At 38.0% G+C, this 19908-nt stretch overlaps 2 protein-coding genes across 7 annotated transcripts in view; one reads left to right on the top strand and one right to left on the bottom strand.

Annotated features, from left to right (window-relative positions):
- The window catches only part of LOC130571920 (ankyrin repeat and SAM domain-containing protein 1A-like), a 92974-nt gene extending 80913 nt beyond the window's left edge, over positions 1-12061 (bottom strand). For 3 of the 5 annotated variants that reach the window (XM_057363238.1, XM_057363240.1, XM_057363241.1), the window contains exon 1: positions 11443-12060. In XM_057363238.1, the coding sequence (XP_057219221.1) occupies positions 11443-11621 (179 nt within the window). In that variant the 5' untranslated portion in view covers positions 11622-12060. Of the gene's footprint in view, positions 1-11442 lie in introns of all 5 variants that reach the window. The other 2 variants (XM_057363237.1, XM_057363239.1) reach the window with 1 other exon arrangement.
- A 1405-nt stretch (positions 12062-13466) lies between these two features.
- taf11 (TAF11 RNA polymerase II, TATA box binding protein (TBP)-associated factor) lies at positions 13467-18183 on the top strand. Of its 2 annotated transcripts, none has more exons than XM_057319145.1 (6): positions 13467-13581; positions 14088-14256; positions 14340-14488; positions 14577-14664; positions 14820-14916; positions 16794-18183. In XM_057319145.1, exons 2-6 carry the CDS (start codon positions 14095-14097, stop codon positions 16922-16924), a joined length of 627 nt encoding a protein of 208 aa, XP_057175128.1. In that variant the 5' UTR covers positions 13467-13581; positions 14088-14094; the 3' UTR covers positions 16925-18183. The 2 variants fall into 2 exon arrangements, with proteins under 2 accessions (XP_057175128.1, XP_057175127.1); XM_057319144.1 differs by having other exon boundaries at positions 14073-14256; positions 16794-18182.
- The last annotated feature ends 1725 nt before the right edge of the window (positions 18184-19908 follow it).

Here is a 19908-nt window from a genome sequence, read left to right as displayed (position 1 = left end):
GGAAAACAGCAACTCAATGAAAATGAGCAATCAAGATGTCTAGACAAGAGTAACTGCTGTCCAGAAAAGACATTCCAGCAGCTAACCGGTCCAAATAAAACTACGTTTGAAGTTGTAGAGTACGAGCAATGGCTTTAGAAGTGCAGTTGCACAAACAGCGGGTGGGCCAAGAACTAAAGGAAATTAAAGGAAAAAGCATCAGCTAATGAAGAACTGAGAGCTGCTTTCAGATTAAACTCAAGATGGTATTTTACAATGTCACACAGGCACATTTCTAAGCCAGGAGAATTTAAACACCCATTGGTTTTTTTTTCCATTTCTAGGTCTTTCACACTCCAAAACTCCCAAAATTTTACAATAATAACTGGACGAGTTGTTTCCGGAGGACATTCTTCAATTTCAGGTGAAATGAAATGTGGAGGGTCAGATAAACAAAACAAAGATGATGTTAATCAAAGTCAGTCTTCTTCAGCTTTTACAAAAGCGTCCGGGTACGGAATGAGATGCTTGCCTGCGTGCTTTAATACTGAAACTAAAAAACAAGAACATCAATCATTTATTGACTCAGACCGCCAAGACTTCTTATTAGAAACAACTGCATCAGCTCTTTACTTCCAAGATAACTAGTTCAGCAAGTTTCACACTTCATCAGAACATATCACATTTGTGCCTCTTTCCAAAGAAAGCAACACAACTTCTCTTTCAAATAAAAGATATTTCAAAAAGGGAAAATGTGCTTGTTTTCTATGAAATTGCAGTTCTGCTTTTGAACTCGCAAGGATTTATTTTAGCCCCTTTAGTTCCTGGAATGCCAACATGTGGGTGTCAGATTCCTCTCAGTCCTTTAGTTGTGAATACAACGGCTAGATATTTATTCTGGATGAATTTTTCAGAGGAGCCGTTAACACTTGCACTTGATATCACCTCAAAATGATTTCAAAACAACTTTTCTGCAATAAAAGTGAGACCAAAAGTAACAAAATAAACTACTCAACAACTCACTTGGACGGCCAATAACAGAATGCTCCATTAATGTCCATTACTCGAACCTCAACCTGTTTAAAAGTTCACGTCTTCTTAATTCAATGTAAACACACAGAGAAGGTGGTTTGGCAGTCCTTTTGGCATAGTTAGAGGATTTGTACACAAGCCCCTGAGTTGATATACAGTTCCTGATAAACCACATTCCAGTCAGTTGAGTGTGTTTGTGCGTGTGTCTGGAGATGATTTAACAGGGTAGGAGGTTCTGTCAAGCAAGCCTAGCAGTGCATTCTGGGTCATGACTGACAAGTAGATATAACAGAAAACTTCCTAATGATCTAATCCTGAAGTATTTAAACACACACTTAGACAAGGGAAACAAAAAAAGATACAGAGGAATAATATGGTATGTGTGAAAACAGTCACTGAGATCGATTCGAATGTGTCAGTAGTCAAACGACTATTATGCTTAAATAAAGCATAAAAACTAATTTGACCAGAATAGCCTAAATAGGCCTCGTCTAAAGCAGTTTCCAATAACCGCTTTTAATTTTTTAAATTCCTAACATAAGTAATATTTATTTCTTGCTTATACTATTCTATACAAACTAAATAAATAAACACACTAAATCTTTTTTTTCTTCAAAATTATAACTACAAGTTAAGCGTGTAGTTTGTTATGTTAAAGCTGAAGTTAAATGTAGGTCAGTCATTAATAGGTTGAAAAGTTGTGCTTGTTTCACTCAGTACTGTGGGTTTGATCTCATTGTAGCAGCAATGGCAGATGAAGGAAGTGTTCAGGAAATCTGTATTTTTCTACTGGCCTGATCGCGCTGGTGGTTAAAAATGTTACTGGCCCCACCACAAAAAAAGAATAAATAAACAACATAAACAGTGGTTTTCAGGTGTTACAAGTTGTCTAACAGTAGATATCAGGTACAGAAACTAGGGCTGGGCGATCTTCCCAAAAAAGCATATCACTATCTTCATAAAGAATCTCGATCCACGATCTGAATTGAAATACAGGGCTGTACATTAAAGGGGTCATATGGCGCGAATACGTGTTATAAGTTAACGTGTGTTATAAGTTGCCCATGCATGTACTAGACACGTAAAATTGCAAAATTAAAGTGTCGGAAAAAAAGAAGCATTCTATCTAAAAGCGAATGCTCACCCAGACCTGCCTGAAAGGCCTCGTGTAACCACACCCCCACAAATCTACGTCAGTTCGTGGTATGATTTGACTAAGACCGCCCAAATGTATACGCAAGTAAGGTGGGCGTACTTGTCAGTACAATTGCAGAGGAACCTGATGTTCCAAATATGGTAAGAGGCGTTACATTTCCGTCACACGCTTACAGTATTCGACCAATCACTACGCACTGGTTAACTGGCCAATCATAGCAAACCTCGCTTTTCAGAGCGATGAGCTTTGTAAAAAATCTGCGCATTTCAGAGAGGCGGGGCAAAGAGGAGCTACAAACATGCACGGTATGTGGAAAATACAGCGTTTTTGAACGTTAAATAGTGTATACACATTGCATTACATCTAAAACAAACCATAATATTCGTTTTAGCATATTACCTTTAACTTTTTTGCACATAGCACTGGTGCTACAGAGGTTTTGTAGCACAGGCCTACAGTTGTACAGGTAGCACAAGTATAAAACGTCTGTTATCATCTTTAAAAAACACAAATGCAGATCATCGCATAAATAGACTGGTTAACAACAAAGGACATTAATGTTATATACAAATGGATAAATTAGGGCCATATCATTTTTAGTTTACCCATTTTTTTATTATACAATAGTAATATATTTTTCCACATAAAAATACTGTAATAGCCTATACTATAGTATTTACTAGGCCTTTAGTAAACTGCAGTAAAATTCCTAGATAATATAGTGTGTTTGAACCTTACCATAGTAAATATTGAAGTATACTACAGTTGATCAATTTACAACAACAATACCTCAATTTGCTATATCAAATACTATAGAACACTACAGTATTTTATCATTCGAGCGTTTAGGTTAACCTGTGTTCTATTTTGACGGGTCGTCGTGAAGACGCTGCCACAATAGACACTTGAGTTTCAGTGTGTGTGTAGTTCAGTGACGATAGTTTTTCTCAAACAGTGCAAACAGTTAAATGCACCTGAAATAAACTCAGGGCAAGTCTGGACATGATGTTCATGTGTTTATGTCCTCATACAGTGAGACGCATACAAATCCATGAGCGTCACGCGTGTAGCACGTTAAACTGTGCAACACATTCACTCATACACGCAGAGCTGGCAGATGACAGATTTAAATAGCAGGATTCTGCATCCGCATCACGGAAATCCCCTCGGTTGGTCCGTGATTGACCCATTTTTCTTCCTCGTTTCCGGGTCCGACCCCACGCAGGGCCCCCAAAAGTGCGTAGGCCCTTAGAATCATCCTAACCTTCACCCCTCACGCCCCTCCACAGTGTTTTAAAAATGTTGTTTGATGAACATTAAAAACAGATATGTTTATCACGCTACTGTCCTTTTAAGAGCTAACGCATTGATTTAATATACTGTAAGATGTTATATTTCCCAGCTGTTTACTCAAATATTTTTAATATTTAAATTGGCAAGGCTTTAAAATGTAATCAGCACTGGTTTGTCAACTGCCCCAAGTATCATTTATGCTGGCCCCTTATGGTAGAGTCATTTCTTATTTATGAAACAGAGTTGGTACAGAGAGATTTTAAACTGTTAAAAAGAGAGAAAGGGATGAAAATTGGACATGTCCTATGCCGGCCTCAAACCTGAATCACCCGCTGGCACAATGGTTTTAGGAGCATGTGTGCTAACAGCTACAAAAAAGCAAATGAGGAGCTACTAAGACACAAAAAATAACCAAAGAGTTCAGAAAACAGCTTGATTTAAGAGTAAGTGTGTTTATAGTGAGCATTCTCCTAAGGGTTTGAGTCTAAGCGTACTGACTGATGCCACACTGTTATGTGAAATCTTTTGAATTCGCCTTTATTTGAATCAAACTACATCTGATACAAAAGTAGCTAGTCTATAAAATAAAAAAAAGGAATCAATACCAATCTGACTTTGGTTGCACAGTTCATGAACCAAACCACATCACTGAAGGTATGCGGCTGCCACATGAAACTAACCTCTGTGTGTCAATTCACACAACACGAAAGCGGAAAAAGACACAAATCAACCTCTAAAGTGTTTCAGAGGGAGGATGTGTCATAAAGGGTTTATGAATCTGAAACCATTTAAACAACTATTAAGACTTTTTTCAGAAATAAAACCTTTAATTTATACAGTACCTACAAATATATTGGGAGAAGTGTTTGATAATCTGCAATGTGTTGCCAAATTGTCAAATGATGGTTCATTTTAAACAGAGTTTTTTATTTATTTTCATCATTTTGATTTATTATCCAACTGCTGACAACAAGCTTTGATGTCTTTTGTATCATAAATGGTTGAGCATTGCATTGGCAGCGTAAAAGGATGTGGGTTGAACGTCCCAGATGAACGTCATATGCCCATCTCTAACTAGAGATTACGCCAGCTCCAACTGAACATGCCGTGCTATCCTCCTGCGAGAGCCTGCGGACCAACTGACCATCCCAGCTCCATCTCAGGCAATTCCATCACCACCCAAGAGCAAAGACGGACTACTTGTCACATTAATGCTTAATTTACAATACTTAGTATTTAATGCTAAACTTACATCACAAGACAGTAGTTTGACGTTATACACTCAAAAAAATGAACTGTCGCTGCTGTTAGTTTTACTTAACCCATCCTTGTTCACAGTACATAAAGAATGCAAGTAACTGAATTAACGCAAGTTAACTATGTTATTTATACTAAAAATGTAGATCTGTCAGCTTTACTTAACAAGTGTTTGACTGGTCAACTTAACATTGTTGAGTAGAACGCAAAACTATAATATTGGACCTATTGTTGAGTGTACTTAATATAAGTGTTTTTCAGTAAAGAAAAAAGACTTGTTTGTGCTTAATGTTCATTTATCTTTAAGGGTTAAAAGAGTTTGTTGTCCTTTTTTGTTTTAGGGTTGCCATTGTTTAGAAGAGTGGTACATATGCTTAGGCTGTGAGAGGTTTATGCGCGCCCATGATGTCTATTGCATCATTCAATGAGCTTTAACTTTGCTATGCCAGTACTGAGATGCCTCTCATCTGATCTGCTCATTGTGTTTTGACTTACATGCAGTAAGTCTGTAGATAATTTATGTATGGCAACAAAAAGTACAATTGAGAAGGATAAATATTGAGTTTAATTAACCTAAAATTACTGGTACAATCGGAACGGTTTGGATTTACTCAAAAAAGTTGTGTCAACATTACTTAAATGTATTTTGTTCATACAACTAAAGTGTTATTTGTTCAAATTACTTAATATTGTTGCGTGGAACCACTTGACGCAGATTTTTTAAGTAAATTCAACAAATCAATTTTTTGAGCATAGCTGCACTCAATTACATTATGCCATTACTAGTTTCCCTGCTTATAACATTCCTCTGTTGTCTGATATTGATCAAATAATAAGACCAATCTAGACATAAAAAGTTTCAACAAATGAAACTTCCTAAATCACAACTAATAAGCTCTCCCTATTCTTCATAAACATTTACTCTGTAACTTTAAGGGCGTTTTCACACCTGTGTATCGATTGCTTTGTTCCGAAACCGGGGGTTAAATCGCTACAATATTTACATTTATTTTAGTTCGGTTCGCATTCACAAGGCAATATTTCCAAACGGACCAAACTTTGTTAATAAAAGTCACGTGCGAGTAAACTCTCATTCGATTGGTCAGAGTGCATCTGTTTATTTTCCGGCCAGTAACGCGAGTGATAATGAGCGTCAGCTGCGCGTTGTCTCACGTATCTCACGGCAGAGCTCGGGAAGCATAAAAGGAGGAGAAGGACGAGAGAGAACCAGGCCTGGATTTTATGTTATGTTTTATTGTGTTTGTGTGGCCGGCAGTCGACTGTGAGGGAGCTGTCAGCACTTTACTTTCGTTTTGTTGTTTGTTTATTTTATTAAAAGTTTGGTTTAACGTTAGCCGGTTCCCGCCTCCTTCCTTCCTTACTTTGAACATTGTTACAGGGAGCCATTAGCAAAACAATCCCTTTTGCATCACGCAACTTTACATAATTACCCATCATACATTGTGATACAGTCCGGTTCGTTGGTCCGTTGGGTCGGATGGCTTTCACACGTCTACCGAACCGCTCCAGAGTTCGTTTGCAATCGGGTTGAGACCACCTTGTTCAGGCGGTCTCAGAGCGATTGTTTTGGGGCAGATCATAGTGCGATTACCGTGTTCACATATGCCTAAACGAATCGAACCAAGAGAGAAAACGCACCAGGTTCCGAAACAAACCCTTATGTGTGAAAACGCCCTAAATCAAAGTCACTGAGTGCAGCTGTGACACGTCTGAAGAGATCTGGCCCTCCCGGCTGAGACTGAGACCAAACATGAAAGATCACTGTGTGGTTTACTTCGGTGTACTTTAAATAGGTTAGAAGAAACTATTTTACATGTGTTATGTCATGTTGAATATGTAAACAACAGCTTTAATGTAGAACACAATGCTTTCTTCTTTCACAGACATACAAGAGCTTGCTGGGAAAACTCCACATCACTAAACAGGCTCAACTTCAGCCTGTTTCCTCAGACAGTTTCTGCAGCTCTGTCATTTCTGTTAAAGCCAGAACCCCAATCCCGATCGGTTTCCAGACACAGCAGATCTTCAGGAAGCACCTGCTTTTTCCTCTCGCCCGCAATCCTCCACAACACTGGCCGCCCATCAGAGAAACTTCTCTTTAGTAAGTTTTGCAGGACTAAGACATGACAGTCAGCGTGTAAATAGAGCCTGATCAAATCTCTTCCATTCCTGACAGGAGTTTGTACATTAGTTCCCAATCCACTATGACAGCCTTTAGTCATAACGCAATAGAATAAAACTCTTCTTACAAGAAAAGAACTAAACCACTTCAGTCGATTGACTTTTCTCTCAAACGTTTTCTCATTTGGTGATATATAAATATAACAAGCCATCTACAGCATAAGAGGCACTTAACACATAATGTGAAGTACTGAAAGCATAGTTTGAGCGTTCTTTGTCCAGTTTCATCGGTTTAAGTGAGAACATTCATGCCATTACAGACAAACTAGAGAGAACTTTCTCCGGACCTCCTAAGACTTCGGACAGGAAAACATGCAAACAGATGGAAACTGTCTGTCAAAGTAGGGCTGCTCGATTATGACAAAAATCATAATCACGGTTAATTTGGCCAATATTGAGATCCCGATTATTTAACACGATTACTCACTAAGTTTTAAAACAACATAGAAAAATAAAAAAACTTGGCTTTTAAACTGTGAATTCAACTGAAAAATAAATGTAAAGAAATAGCACAGCTGAACAACTGTAAAGGAAGGGGGTGCGCTGTGGATTTATACCACAAGAAAAGAGAGGATCCTTGCAAAATGGAATGCGGCACAATAATCGTTTTACGTCGATTATTTTGTTTTTGTAATTGCTGAAGGCCAAAATTGACGATTACAATTATTTTCGATTAATTGCACAGCCCTATGTCAAAGCCATAGATGAATTGGATTAAGTGTGCATAAATAGATCTGTTCAATCACACAGACAGATGTCCAAACCACACCTGTCCAAATCTGAAGGTGCCGCCACATTGGAATGACACGTTCCTTGAAGGAGAGCAAGAACGATGCAATCCCTTTCAAAACAAAATAACAAGTCTCAACACGAGGCCTTGTTCCACACGGTTCAGAGATGAAGGGAAGAGAAAACAATGTCTGAGTTTCTCGATCCTAGATTGCTCTTGGTTATTACACCAAACCGGTCCATCACAAAGAATGTATGTTGAGAGCCTTCTGAGGCTGTACACAAGAGGTTTGTGGAGTAAAAAAGAAGTCTCTGGTTTGAGGGATCCTCTGACGTACTGAAAGCATTGGATACTGTCCACAGAGGCTCATACTGAAGCAGAATTCAACACGACTTGAGCCTTTCAAAGCATTTAAATGAGTACAGATGTGCCGCTACTGAAGAGAAGAAACTCCTCTGGGATTCACAGCAAATTTAGCACCGGCTATCTTTAAAGGGACAGTGCCCCCAAAAATTGTATTTCTGTCATCACTATATTCATTTTGTTTTAAACCCATATGACCTTTTTCAGTACGAAACACACAGGACAGAATGTTGATTTTATTTCAAACAATGAAAGTGAAAGGTGACTGTCGGTAGCATTCTGCCTAATATCTCTTTTTCAGTTCCACAAAAAGAAAGAAAGCCATGAAATATTTATATTTTGGGTGAAATGTCCCTTCGAAAGAAATAAAAACTGTGTCATAATTTATTCACCCTCATGCGGTTCAAAGCTGTATATGACCAAAGAAGATATTTAGAGAAATGTCTCAGTGGTTTTTTGTTCATACAATGGAAGTCAATAGGGGTCAATGTTGTTTGGTTACCAACATTCTTCAAAATATCTTCGTTTGTGTTCTGCAGAAGAAAGAAAGTCTTACAGATTTGGAATGACATGAGGATGAGTCAATAATGAAATCATTTTCATTTTTGGGTGACATCCCTTTTTGTGCCACTTCCTATTAACAGTGTCTTTACAACTTCCTGACAGATAAGAATGAGGTGTGCTGCTGAACCATAACAACTATATTAGGCTGGTCTGATGTTTGAGATATTTAGATATCTTCATTCTTTATCAGACAGTACAAATTTTATCGGTTGATCAAAAGTTTCCCTTGCGGTACACTTATCTTGAACACTTGAAAACCTTGACCTCAGCTATAGCTCTTAAATGGATAGTTCAGCCAAAATGAAAAAAGCTATGTACGCTTGAGCATGAATTTCAAGTGCACATCTCATGCACTAGGAAGTTAGTAGCTAGTGAGGGCCTTTGCACATTGTTCTAGACTAGATCCATTAGCCAATGGCTTTCATGGCTCAGGTTATTTGATTCAAATCCTAAATACAACCACTGAGAAAAATGAATGGACAGTTTCCGCCAAGTATTATAGACTTCCTGGCAAACAAGAACATTTGAGAGCAATTGGCAAAGGAGATGATATACTGTAAGTGCATTGCGACTTCTTTTTGAATGTTGCTTGAAAGAAATTTCAAGGTTTCAAACATGCAGTCTTTTGAATGCCACCCCAACTCTTTAACCACCACGAACCAACCAAAATCATGTCCCAGGTTTAATCTTTATTGGTAGATCATTGACAAATCCAGGAGTCTGCCTTAGTTATATCCATATTCTCCGTCGCCAATGGCATTATAAATATCCATATCTCCCCGGAAACAATTGAAAATCTGCTGGCAAGGCACGCCACTGTACACAAAACCACAGTAAGACACCACAGGCACGACAAAAGACTATTGACATTTACATTACACAGGCTAAATAACCCGCCACACACAAGCGCAGCACTCCCTTTAACACCTGCCAATAATTCAGCCTCTGCTAAGTAAATACAGATTGATGTCTCTAAAGATCTTTGGCCCAGAGAGGAGAGGAGAGGAGAGGGAGGACAGACAAGAGAACATTCTTTTATTCTGTCTCCTGCTGGCACCGCTCCAGACGATCACTCGTTTATTTACCTCTGACACACGCTGGGCCTGTCGCTCCCAGTGAGGAGCACTGCCGTGCCAGACATTGATCCGCCGGACCAGGCGAGACGAGACGCAGAGATGCCACTGGGCACAAAGAAAACCTACAACCGGGACAATGGGTGGCATAACGGGTGGCATGACATCTGAGCTTTAAATGAATTAGAACACAGAAGTAGGAAGATCCTGTTTATAGTAACTGAAAATGGGGTAAATAGCATAACAACTATTTTAACTGGTGTCATGGATCATGCATGATATCATGCAAAATGGCTAAATTGAGGCGTGTTGACACTGGCAAACAGAAGCTCTTAACCATTAGCAAAAGATACAATGTAAAAAAAAAAGTAGGTTACAAATCCAATGATCTAAATATGATCTAGTGTTTTTACCATTACATGTCAAACTAACATACCAGTATCATGTGTACACTGTATCCCCTTGAAAAGCGTTATAGTTCAAATGATGTGAAGACTGTTTTGTAGACATATAAAAAGCATCTAATGCACATCTTACATTTACATTTATGCATTTGGCAGCTTTTATCAAAAGCGACTTACATTGCATTATACTATACTTTTTTTTTCTGTGCAATCCTTTTTTTTTCTGTGCAATCCCTGGGATGGAACCCATAACCTTGGCATTGCGCCATGCTCTAACCACTGAGCCACAGGAAAGCTACGTATGTTAACTTTGTGCAGGGTTTATGCCATTGAAATCTAATAACAATTTCCACATTTTGGTGAAAGCTTTAGAATAGAGGAAATAATGACATGAAATCTCAGCTGTTTCTCCTACACAGCAATGAGATCAAATTGAAAACACACCTTCCTCCTGAATACAAGACCCCAGTTACCTCAAGAAAAGTGACTTTTCTAAATCTTTTTGTTTTCTGAACACAAACATTGCTGGTAAATTTCTTTCAAGACCACATTATGTCATTTTATGCAATTATGCAATTTCTATTCAGGATCAGAGTTACCCCATTCGTATTCATTTTTAGCTCCATACTCCCAGTGTAGGTCTGACGTGTGTCTAATTTTATTTCTCCAAATACATTTTAGGATTAGCGTCGGATACAAAGTCTATACCTCAGTTGTTTCATCTGTATCCCGGCAAGAATGACAGGAGATTCCTTGAGCTACTTTTGACAGATACACATACTGTACATATTCGCAAACAACATGTTTGTGAAATTTAGAAATGAAAATGAATATTAGGAAAAGCGATGAGTATTTGTGTTGTTATTTTCATAAATATAATAAACAATTTGTCATCACCGTGGTTTAAAATGTATATGCTTTTATTTTGTTTTGGATAGCCCCTATGGAACATTAACCAAGGTTTAAATAACAATAACTAACAATAGTTAACTAACTATTGGTTTTATTTGTAGTATCATAGTCATAGTAAGTACAAAGGTACTATGGTGTTACTACATAGTTTAACTTTACATAGTTTAACCATGGTAAAAACATGGTTACTACATAATAAAAGCATGGTTCATTTTCCTTAGGGAAAACGAACGAAGGCTATTCTGTTTAATCCAGTGTCAACAACCAGCAGATTCCTATTGTAACGACTCCCGCTTTATGTTCGCCTAGATTTATATTAAAGTTGACTTTAAGGTATTCGCTTACTCCGAAAATGACTGTAAAACAAACCTACCCTGCGCAAAATCCACTGAATGTATAGTAACGTGTGACAACTAAGTTAGCCCCGGCTTCCCCTCACATAAAAGCCTCTCATCCATCGCTGTTTCATTCACTTACCTGAGCAGACTAGAGAGCGGGTGGGAAGAGCTGTGCCCGCCGCTCCCGACATTCCCGGACGATCCGCCGCCTCCCGCAGCGCCCGACCCGGCCGATTGTCTCTTGCCGGACAGGTGCTTCTCAACGGCGGCCAGATTCCCGGTGCGCGCCGCCTCCAGCAGTTCCTGCTCCTTCCCCATCTCACGGCGAGGAGGAGCGGCGGAGAGACGATCACACGGGCACACGAATCGAATGCACGCCTATCCAACGCTGTAACGAGCATCCACGCGTTCAAACGGCGCGCTTTCTGTCCGCTCCGGTCCGCTCGGTACACCAGCGGCGGCTGTTTTCGTGTTATTCCCGATCCAAGCGCAGCCGCTCCGGGGAAACTTTCTCTTCCAGCGCCTAGAAACTTCCTCTGGCACGGCTCGACACGTCACTTCCGCGACTGGTGCGCTCCGTCGTGACGTCGCGTTTGGTCCAAATTATGCAGGATCGTTTCATTACACTAATGATGCTGGAATAGCATTTGGGGAATTGAAATCGATGAAAGCCATTATGTGAACCCCTAGTCTTAACACTAATCTCAATATCCTGACAATAGAGGAACAATAAATGAGTTGATCAAGGATTCACGGGACATGATGCTTAAGACAAAAAGCACTTGACAGATTTTGACTACCGGGCTTCCAACGGGGGGTGGGGGTGGGGGTGGGGGGGGTTTGGGGCTTTGCGGGGAAAGGTGGGGGAATGCTTAGAAAGATGGCTTAAATATTATGAAACAAAACAAGCATTAAAATGAGCTGAAAAAATATAATTCTTAGTGTTTGGATGCTTTTATAATGACCATACGCATCTTTTTTTATTATCACACATCTTTCAAGCTAGAATATGTTATTAAATATCGTGAGTGGGGGCCTTCAGATATTGCTGTGGGAGTCAAAGTTGATGTAGTCACAATTCTTGGATCATTTATTGCAGGTGGTAGCCTAATGACATGAATCTCATTAACAATCAATTTTGGTCTCTGAAAATATTTATTTCATTATTATTATGTGCTAAAGAGAAATTATGTTTTCAATGATAGTGATGAATGCATAGTGAGCTGATACAACTCTGCCTCCGGTTATTCTTTAAGAACTGTTTTGGCTTTAGCAATTTACACACGACATAAAGATATTGTGGATATATGGGACTTTATTGACTGGTTTATTTATCTGAATATCAATAAATGCTGAAAATGAATCAACTCTTGTGCTTTGTAGTGATTCTTTTGTTTTCTAGATGATTCTAACATAAACATATTATACATTGTTGGTCATTTAAAGCAAAGCTTTGTTAGGTCACAGACTACCTGTAGGGGAATAATGTTACTGTCATGTAAATACTTTTTTCTCAATATTTTGCATTTTAATATTTGTCCTACGTTTGGACTTTCATAATAAATGCATATTTTTAAAATAAAGAATAGAATTTCTATATACATAGTATATATCTAAATGTGATTTAATAATAAAAAAGTTACATTCTAAAAAAGTCCATTTGTCAGTACATCAATGTTAGGCTCATGTTATTGTGCGCCTGGCTATAAATTGATGAACTCTTACAATAGGAATATGGAATAATTTGGTAGAATGTAATTTTTGTAACCCAGAAGTTGTTTGCATTTTATTTCAATTTCTTGGTATCATTATTCATCATGTGTGTAAATTATCAAGGCGAGACGTCGTTGTCACGTGGAACCCGTTACTTTTAAAGCGCTGCTTCCACTGGAATGTTTGTATTTTTTTGTATTTATCATGTATGAAGTTGACAGCACATTTCTACAAAAGGGGCCATTCGATCGAATTACGTTAAAAGATCACAGCTGTTAGTGTGCAAATAAAATAGTGCTGCTATTCAGCTCAATGGACTGCTATGTACTGTATGTGCCTCTTTACGGACGAATGTGTCAGGTAACAAACAGTCATTAACAAGTAGCGTGCGACATCCAGCGGGTAAAACTAAAATATTCTACAGGACTTTTAACTTGTAATCAACCGGATGTTGTTCTGACTGACGCTACAGTTTGGCTACATTCTTCATGTTTTCAAATCTTTATTTGATTTAGCGTAACGATAGTGGTTTAAAAAAGCAGATCAAAGCGGTTGTTGGTCTGAGGTATGTTGTATTTTAAAGTTTCATATTTCTTATTTGCATTGTGATCGGTGTTTACGCTTAAACGATTGTTTATTGTGTAACGTTAACACACAGCACCACACCGGCATGATTTACTCAGTATGTTCACGAAATGCCATGATATGTTTAAGACAAGGAATGTTTAAAGTAAAAAAAATGTATACAGATATATTTATTGTTGTGAGGCGAGTTTGACTCTTAAAAATGAATGATGGTGATCATGAGTAAATTTGACCAAGGAGTTCCATGCGTGAATATATGTGAAAATGACTATGGTCATATTACAGTAATGAGAATGAAGTTGTCGCATAATTAGAATTGGAGAGGAGAGTGTTTAAACAGAGCTTAATTTACATTAAAGCAACAGCATAGCAAATAATGGCAAACGATCTTAATACTCCTAAAGTAGTAAGTAGTATAAATACAGGGTAACGTTTATTGTTGTTTATGACATCTTAAATTTACCTCATCAGATTTTCATCTCTTAGCCAAACCATGGCAGACCCAGCCCGTGTAAAACCTGAAACTGGTTTCAGTGAGACAAGCACCCCAGCCCAGAGGTCCAAGCAGAGCGAGGGTTCAGGTGATGGTCCGGTGAGCGGCAGTACCTCCTCTAAACCCACTGCAGTCCAGACCAATACAAAAGAAGACAAAACTGTAAGTCACTCAAAGTCCTGTCCGAATGAAATTTGTTCTTTTTTTGCTGTTCTGATTTATATCGCTGCTTCACTTCACGTTAGAAGTCAGCTGAACATACTGCTGCTGGTGAAGAAGAGGAAGAGGGATCTTCATCTCTTCACCCCCCACCTGCTAAAAAACTAAAAGTGGAGCAAGACAAGAAGAAAGAGAAACGACATAAGGTTGATGAAGATGAAATACAAAAGATGCAGTGAGTTGTGCTTCATGAATAAACATACTGGTGGTTTAAGTTGTTGGGTAGTTTAAAGACTTGTTTGCTTTCAATTGTTGTCCATCAGAGTTTTAGTATCGTCATTTTCTGAAGAACAGCTGAACCGTTATGAGATGTACAGACGCGCAGCTTTCCCAAAGGCTGCCATTAAACGAGTAAGTACACCAGTTTTAAATGTAGTGGGATCACATTCAACTAGAATTTATACCAGACATTAAAAAAGAGTCCTCCTGAATGCATTCTTCAATGTATCCCAAGACCCTACAAAGTTTTAACATTTATGTATATTTTATGTTTTATTGTTTTTCAGTTAATTCAGTCCATCACAGGATCATCCGTTTCTCAGAATGTGGTCATCGCCATGTCTGGGATTTCAAAGGTGTTTGCTGGAGAGATAGTTGAGGAAGGTTTGTCAAATATAGTAAACGTATACCAGTGTTTCGCCTAGGTATACGGCTTTGGGGGTGGACGGGCTTGCAGTCTTTTCGCATTTTCTTTGCGACGGAGGTCCGGACGACAATACTTTTTTTTTAATAAATAATATTTAATCAATTGAGCCCAGTCGAATATGTACTGTATATAAAAAGTCTATAACATCTAATGTTTTATCAGGCATTTATTTTATATTCTGATATCCACAGCATGTACGTATGAAACTGAGAAAATGTGTTGTAGGGTCTTGGTGCTAAAGCGAAGTCCTAGTGGCCTATTTTAATATTTAAAATAAGAACTACTGAGAACAGAATGTAACAACTGAAATGAATTTATCACGAGAAGTACTTACAAAGTTACTAACAAGTTGCCTTTCCATGCCATTCATACTAGAACTGATTCTAAATAATCTTTCTGATTAAAATGTGATTCATTATGAAATGCTCTTAACATGCTGATTATTAATCCTTTTAATATCATTCATGCTAAATGTAGATACAAGACGTTATGGTTTATAATTTGTCACAAACCTATATCGCAAACAGTAAACTGACTGACAGCTAAAAACATTTTTGTTTACTTGAGCGTTACAGTAAAAGTGTCCATTTATTTGCCTGCAGGTCTTTTATATGGTAAAGATTTTAGTGGTAAAAATTGACGTGAATTTTGTAATGGATATTGAACTTTGGAGTCTGCCGGCTTTAACCTGCTTTGTCGTGATTGGAAGGGTAAGTCAACTGTGTTGTTAGCTAACGTAATTGACCCTAGCTGTCCTTGTTTGTAGGTAACTTAGCCAGCATAGCTATATCACTGACCTTGCAGGTTAAACATTCCCAAAAAACTAAATTACCTTACAATTGAAGGAGCCATGGGTGGTGGTCAGACACAATGGGGGTGTGTTAGGAGCCCACTGCGATTGCACTGCTGGACTAGGCGAGTGCTGCTCTCATGTGTCTTGTTTAGGATTTGGCAGCATAACGACAGAGAGGGAGAGATAGCGGTCACATGTTGGTTAGAGCATTTTATTGCAGTTAACCATTTAATCGTCTTTCGGGGATTCGGGATCCTTAGGAATATGATAAAATGATTTGCCCTTCGCTTTCCCCCGCCTGTTCTGGCATCCTGTCGCACAGCAGCTGTCCATCATGTTAAAATAGTACGATTTGTAAAGTCTATACAGCCTGGTTTTAAATTATTGTTTGACCACTCTCCTGAATGCCTGCCAAAATGGCAGAGTTCTGATTGCTCTATGGTTCATCATGTCCCGCGGAGTGGCGTGCGTCTTATCTGTACTTGGGCTGGAAGCAGGAGAGTGAATGTTGCCATTTTCACCACCCTGGGAGCGTTTAAAAATGCAAATATTTTTAGGTGCTTGCTTTTCAGGTGGTTGACGTGACATATTTTCCAACACGCGCTCTCTGTCCGCTGGTGGGACTGTGCTTACCTGTGATGTGCGCGCACGTGTCTCTCTGTGTGTGTGTGTGTGTGTGTGTGTGTGTGTGTGTACTGTGCGCTCGGGGACGGAACTCGATACGGCGATTAGAGGAGAATTGTAAATGCGCGACCATGTAGATACAGAATTGACACGCCGCCGTGTAAATAAGATAAATCCCATAATGCTATTTAGTTTGTTTATTAAAAGAACAAGGTATAAACATGTTCTGTAAGGTCACCTTAAATTACTTCTCTTGTGATCTATATAGAAAATTAAATGAACTTGACATTCAAGGGGGCGGGGGGTGCCGTTTGAGGGGCGGGTCACCCCCTAAGGTAATGGTAGGTGAAACACTATTTACTATATAAAGATTAGGATTTGAGTAAAAACTGTTAAGCTGTTTTTCTTGCATTGCAGCACTTGATGTGTGTGAGAAGTGGGGAGACACGCCACCCCTGCAGCCCAAACACATGAGAGAGGCTGTGAGGAGACTGAAGAGCAGAGAACAGATTCCCAACACGAAACACAAACGCATCCTTTTCCACTGAGCGCCAGCCACACTCATGACTCATTGTCTCCAGTTTTGTTCATAAGGTTCACAAAATATGTTTACTTATTTTGTCTGCAAATTCTCCTCTTGAGAAATCAGCACATTTGAAATGACAAAAAAAAATACTCTTTTATCATTAATGGAATTGAAGAGTTGCAGGTAAATACTGTACAATTTCTCATTGAAACTAAGAAATGTTAGCATATGGGAGAAATGTCCTTCTTAGTCTTTTTATTGTGTTGTAAATTTTGATTTGTCAGTGAAGGGTCACTTGTTTGTGAAATAATTAAATTGTTTGAGAAAATATGCAGTTATTTTTTATTAGAAACTGGATCTTCTTCACTACTAGTTTCGTCCAAGACCTTGTTTAGGGTTATGCAAAGTTTACATTTTCATTGATTTCCTGCTCATTTATGACATTGTGGAAATGGTTGTGTCATTCTAGATCTCAGTCGCACAGTATCTCATTTATCGCGTCAAAGAAACACCAAACAGAAAACAAAGCCGTGTTTTACTACAAAATCATAAGCATTTAAAAAGTTAAACCAAGATCACACCACAGATTATGTAAATTCTCTTTATTTTGTGAATTTGTTTAGTTGGCCCATAGAATTGTTAAGCAATAAATGTTAAAGGAACAGTTAAACTGAAAGTACTGTTATTATAGAGTTTGTTTAAAATATAACAACAGTATACATACAGTAATTGCAAAAAGTGATGTCTAGAGGGCATATTTGTATAATATTTGCTAATATTCCTTTAGGTTACATTAAACTATTTATGAGGAGTAGCCTGTAGTACAAAATGGAGAAAACTAAACAACTATACTGTGATTTCATGGCTGCTGAAGCTTTGAATGTTGATAGTTTTGAGGTGAAAGGGAAACACTTTACATTGTTTTTTTTAAACAACAAGCATATAAAAATGATTAGTCAGTATGAGTATTTGTTTCTCATGCACAAAAATCTCCAGCTTTATTTAAAGTTAAATTACAGAATATGGAAAATAAAAACTTGTCAAATTTGCTGATTGTTGATAGTAAATGATAAAATGCTTTAATGAAAAAGTAAAAATGCAAATAGGTTTCTGTAATGGTTAGGTTTATGTGAGGACAGTCTCATGATTCAGAAGGGAAAACACTTCTATTCACATCTATTTGTGTTCTGAGATAATGTAAAGTTGAATTAAATGGGTATTGTGTAGTAAAGATATTATTGACTCCTATGACAAGTTACTTGTGATGTTACTCATTTGAAATTCCAGCTGGATTTAATGCATCTGCTATTTGAATAAACATAAACGTGGAAATATTTACCTGCACATTTAGTGTGCTGTAGTTTACAATACTGGCAAATAGGCCTACATTAATTTATGAAATTGTTAAAGGACTTTATTGTTCCCAACTTCAGTAGCAAACAGGTGAAGTCAGACAAGAAAGTCTAAAAGGAATATTTATAAGTCAAAATAAAACAAGAACTATTGTGGTATGTTCCTGCCACAAGTTATCTAATAATACTAAAATATCAAGCGAAGTGTGCTTGTTGCACAAAATGGGAGATACTACAGTAACTAAAGTGCATATTTTTGTATTTCTTTTCATCATAACGTTGTTTACAGATTATGAGTAATAGAAAGCAAATCAGAAGAGCTTATAAAGATCACACTGTAGGTCCTGAAGAAGATGAACCAGGCATGTCAGTTTCCCCGATAGCACACATACATCTGGCAGACATATATTTGATGTCTGTGAGCATTTACATCTGCAAGACATTGATTGCCCAGGGCCCGTATTCTTAAAGCTTCTAAGAATCCTCTAAGAAAGCTCTTAATTTAGCTTAAAAACTTCTACGTAGGAGTCTTAGCTTAAAAGTGATTCAGGATCAATCTGAGAGCAACTCTGAGCAAGGATAGACAAAAACTTTTATCTTAGTGAGGAGGCGGGGCTGACCCCGTTGCTATGTCTTTTGAAGACTGTGATTGGTTGGTTGGCCAAGAAGGAAGAAGAGCGCTTTTAAGTATAGGGTCATTAGTTTGAAATTGCACGTCATTTTTTTCTGCGTTACCATACTCACGCACACACACAGACACACACATATATTCTTTATTTTTTTATTTACCATGCTGTTAATGTCAACGTATGTGATAGAAAATGAACAGTGACACAATAAGTCTCTGTAAGTGCTGTTTGTTTGTGTGATCACTATAGAAGGTTGTGACAGAACCAAATCATCTCTGCTGCAGCGCTGCATTTCTCCAGTTGCTAAATATGTTCATGTAGTGATTTCTTCTATTTCTGGCGATATGGCATTTCTCTAATAGGATCGGTCACAAACATCTAATGTGTTGTGTCTTATTAACTCACTGTCATTCAATTCAATGTCATTTTATTTTATAGCACTTTTACAATTTGCATTGCATCAAAGCAGCTATAGAAGAAAACCAAAACCAAGATAATCAAAAGTTGAACACACACACACACAAAATCTGATAAACCTTAAAAGTAATATGGAAATTGTCATGCATTGCAACACATTTCTTCTCACTTTTCGTTTTTCGTCCATTTTCTCTGCTGCTAAAGAAACTCTTAAGTCTCTTAAAAGTCCTCCTCGCTACTCCTAAAATGTTGGACCTTAAGAGCTCTTTTAAGGGTTAAGATGCTTTATGAATTACTTTCTTCTTTACTAGGATCTTTTCTGTAATTCTAAGGGGAAACGCCTCTTTGCGATAAGATTTTTCATATGGGCCCAGATCTTTAGAAGACATATCTTACAGATGTAGGCTGGGTTCAGATTATTCATAAAAGAATCCACACAATAAACACCAATGAAATGCAATGACATCTTTAAACTCTTAGCTGAATAAAACAAACTATTCAGAACTGAGGACTAACAGGTGGAATTGGAAAATCAGTCTCTGTGCAGAAATTCATTCTGGAATTGGGCTAAAGGAAAAGCTAAGCAGAATGTCCACCTCATATTTCCA

Source organism: Triplophysa rosa, linkage group LG21 (genome assembly GCF_024868665.1).
Source record: "Triplophysa rosa linkage group LG21, Trosa_1v2, whole genome shotgun sequence".
Classification (NCBI taxonomy): Eukaryota; Metazoa; Chordata; class Actinopteri; order Cypriniformes; family Nemacheilidae; genus Triplophysa; species Triplophysa rosa.
This window is presented reverse-complemented; position numbering and strand designations above follow the sequence as displayed.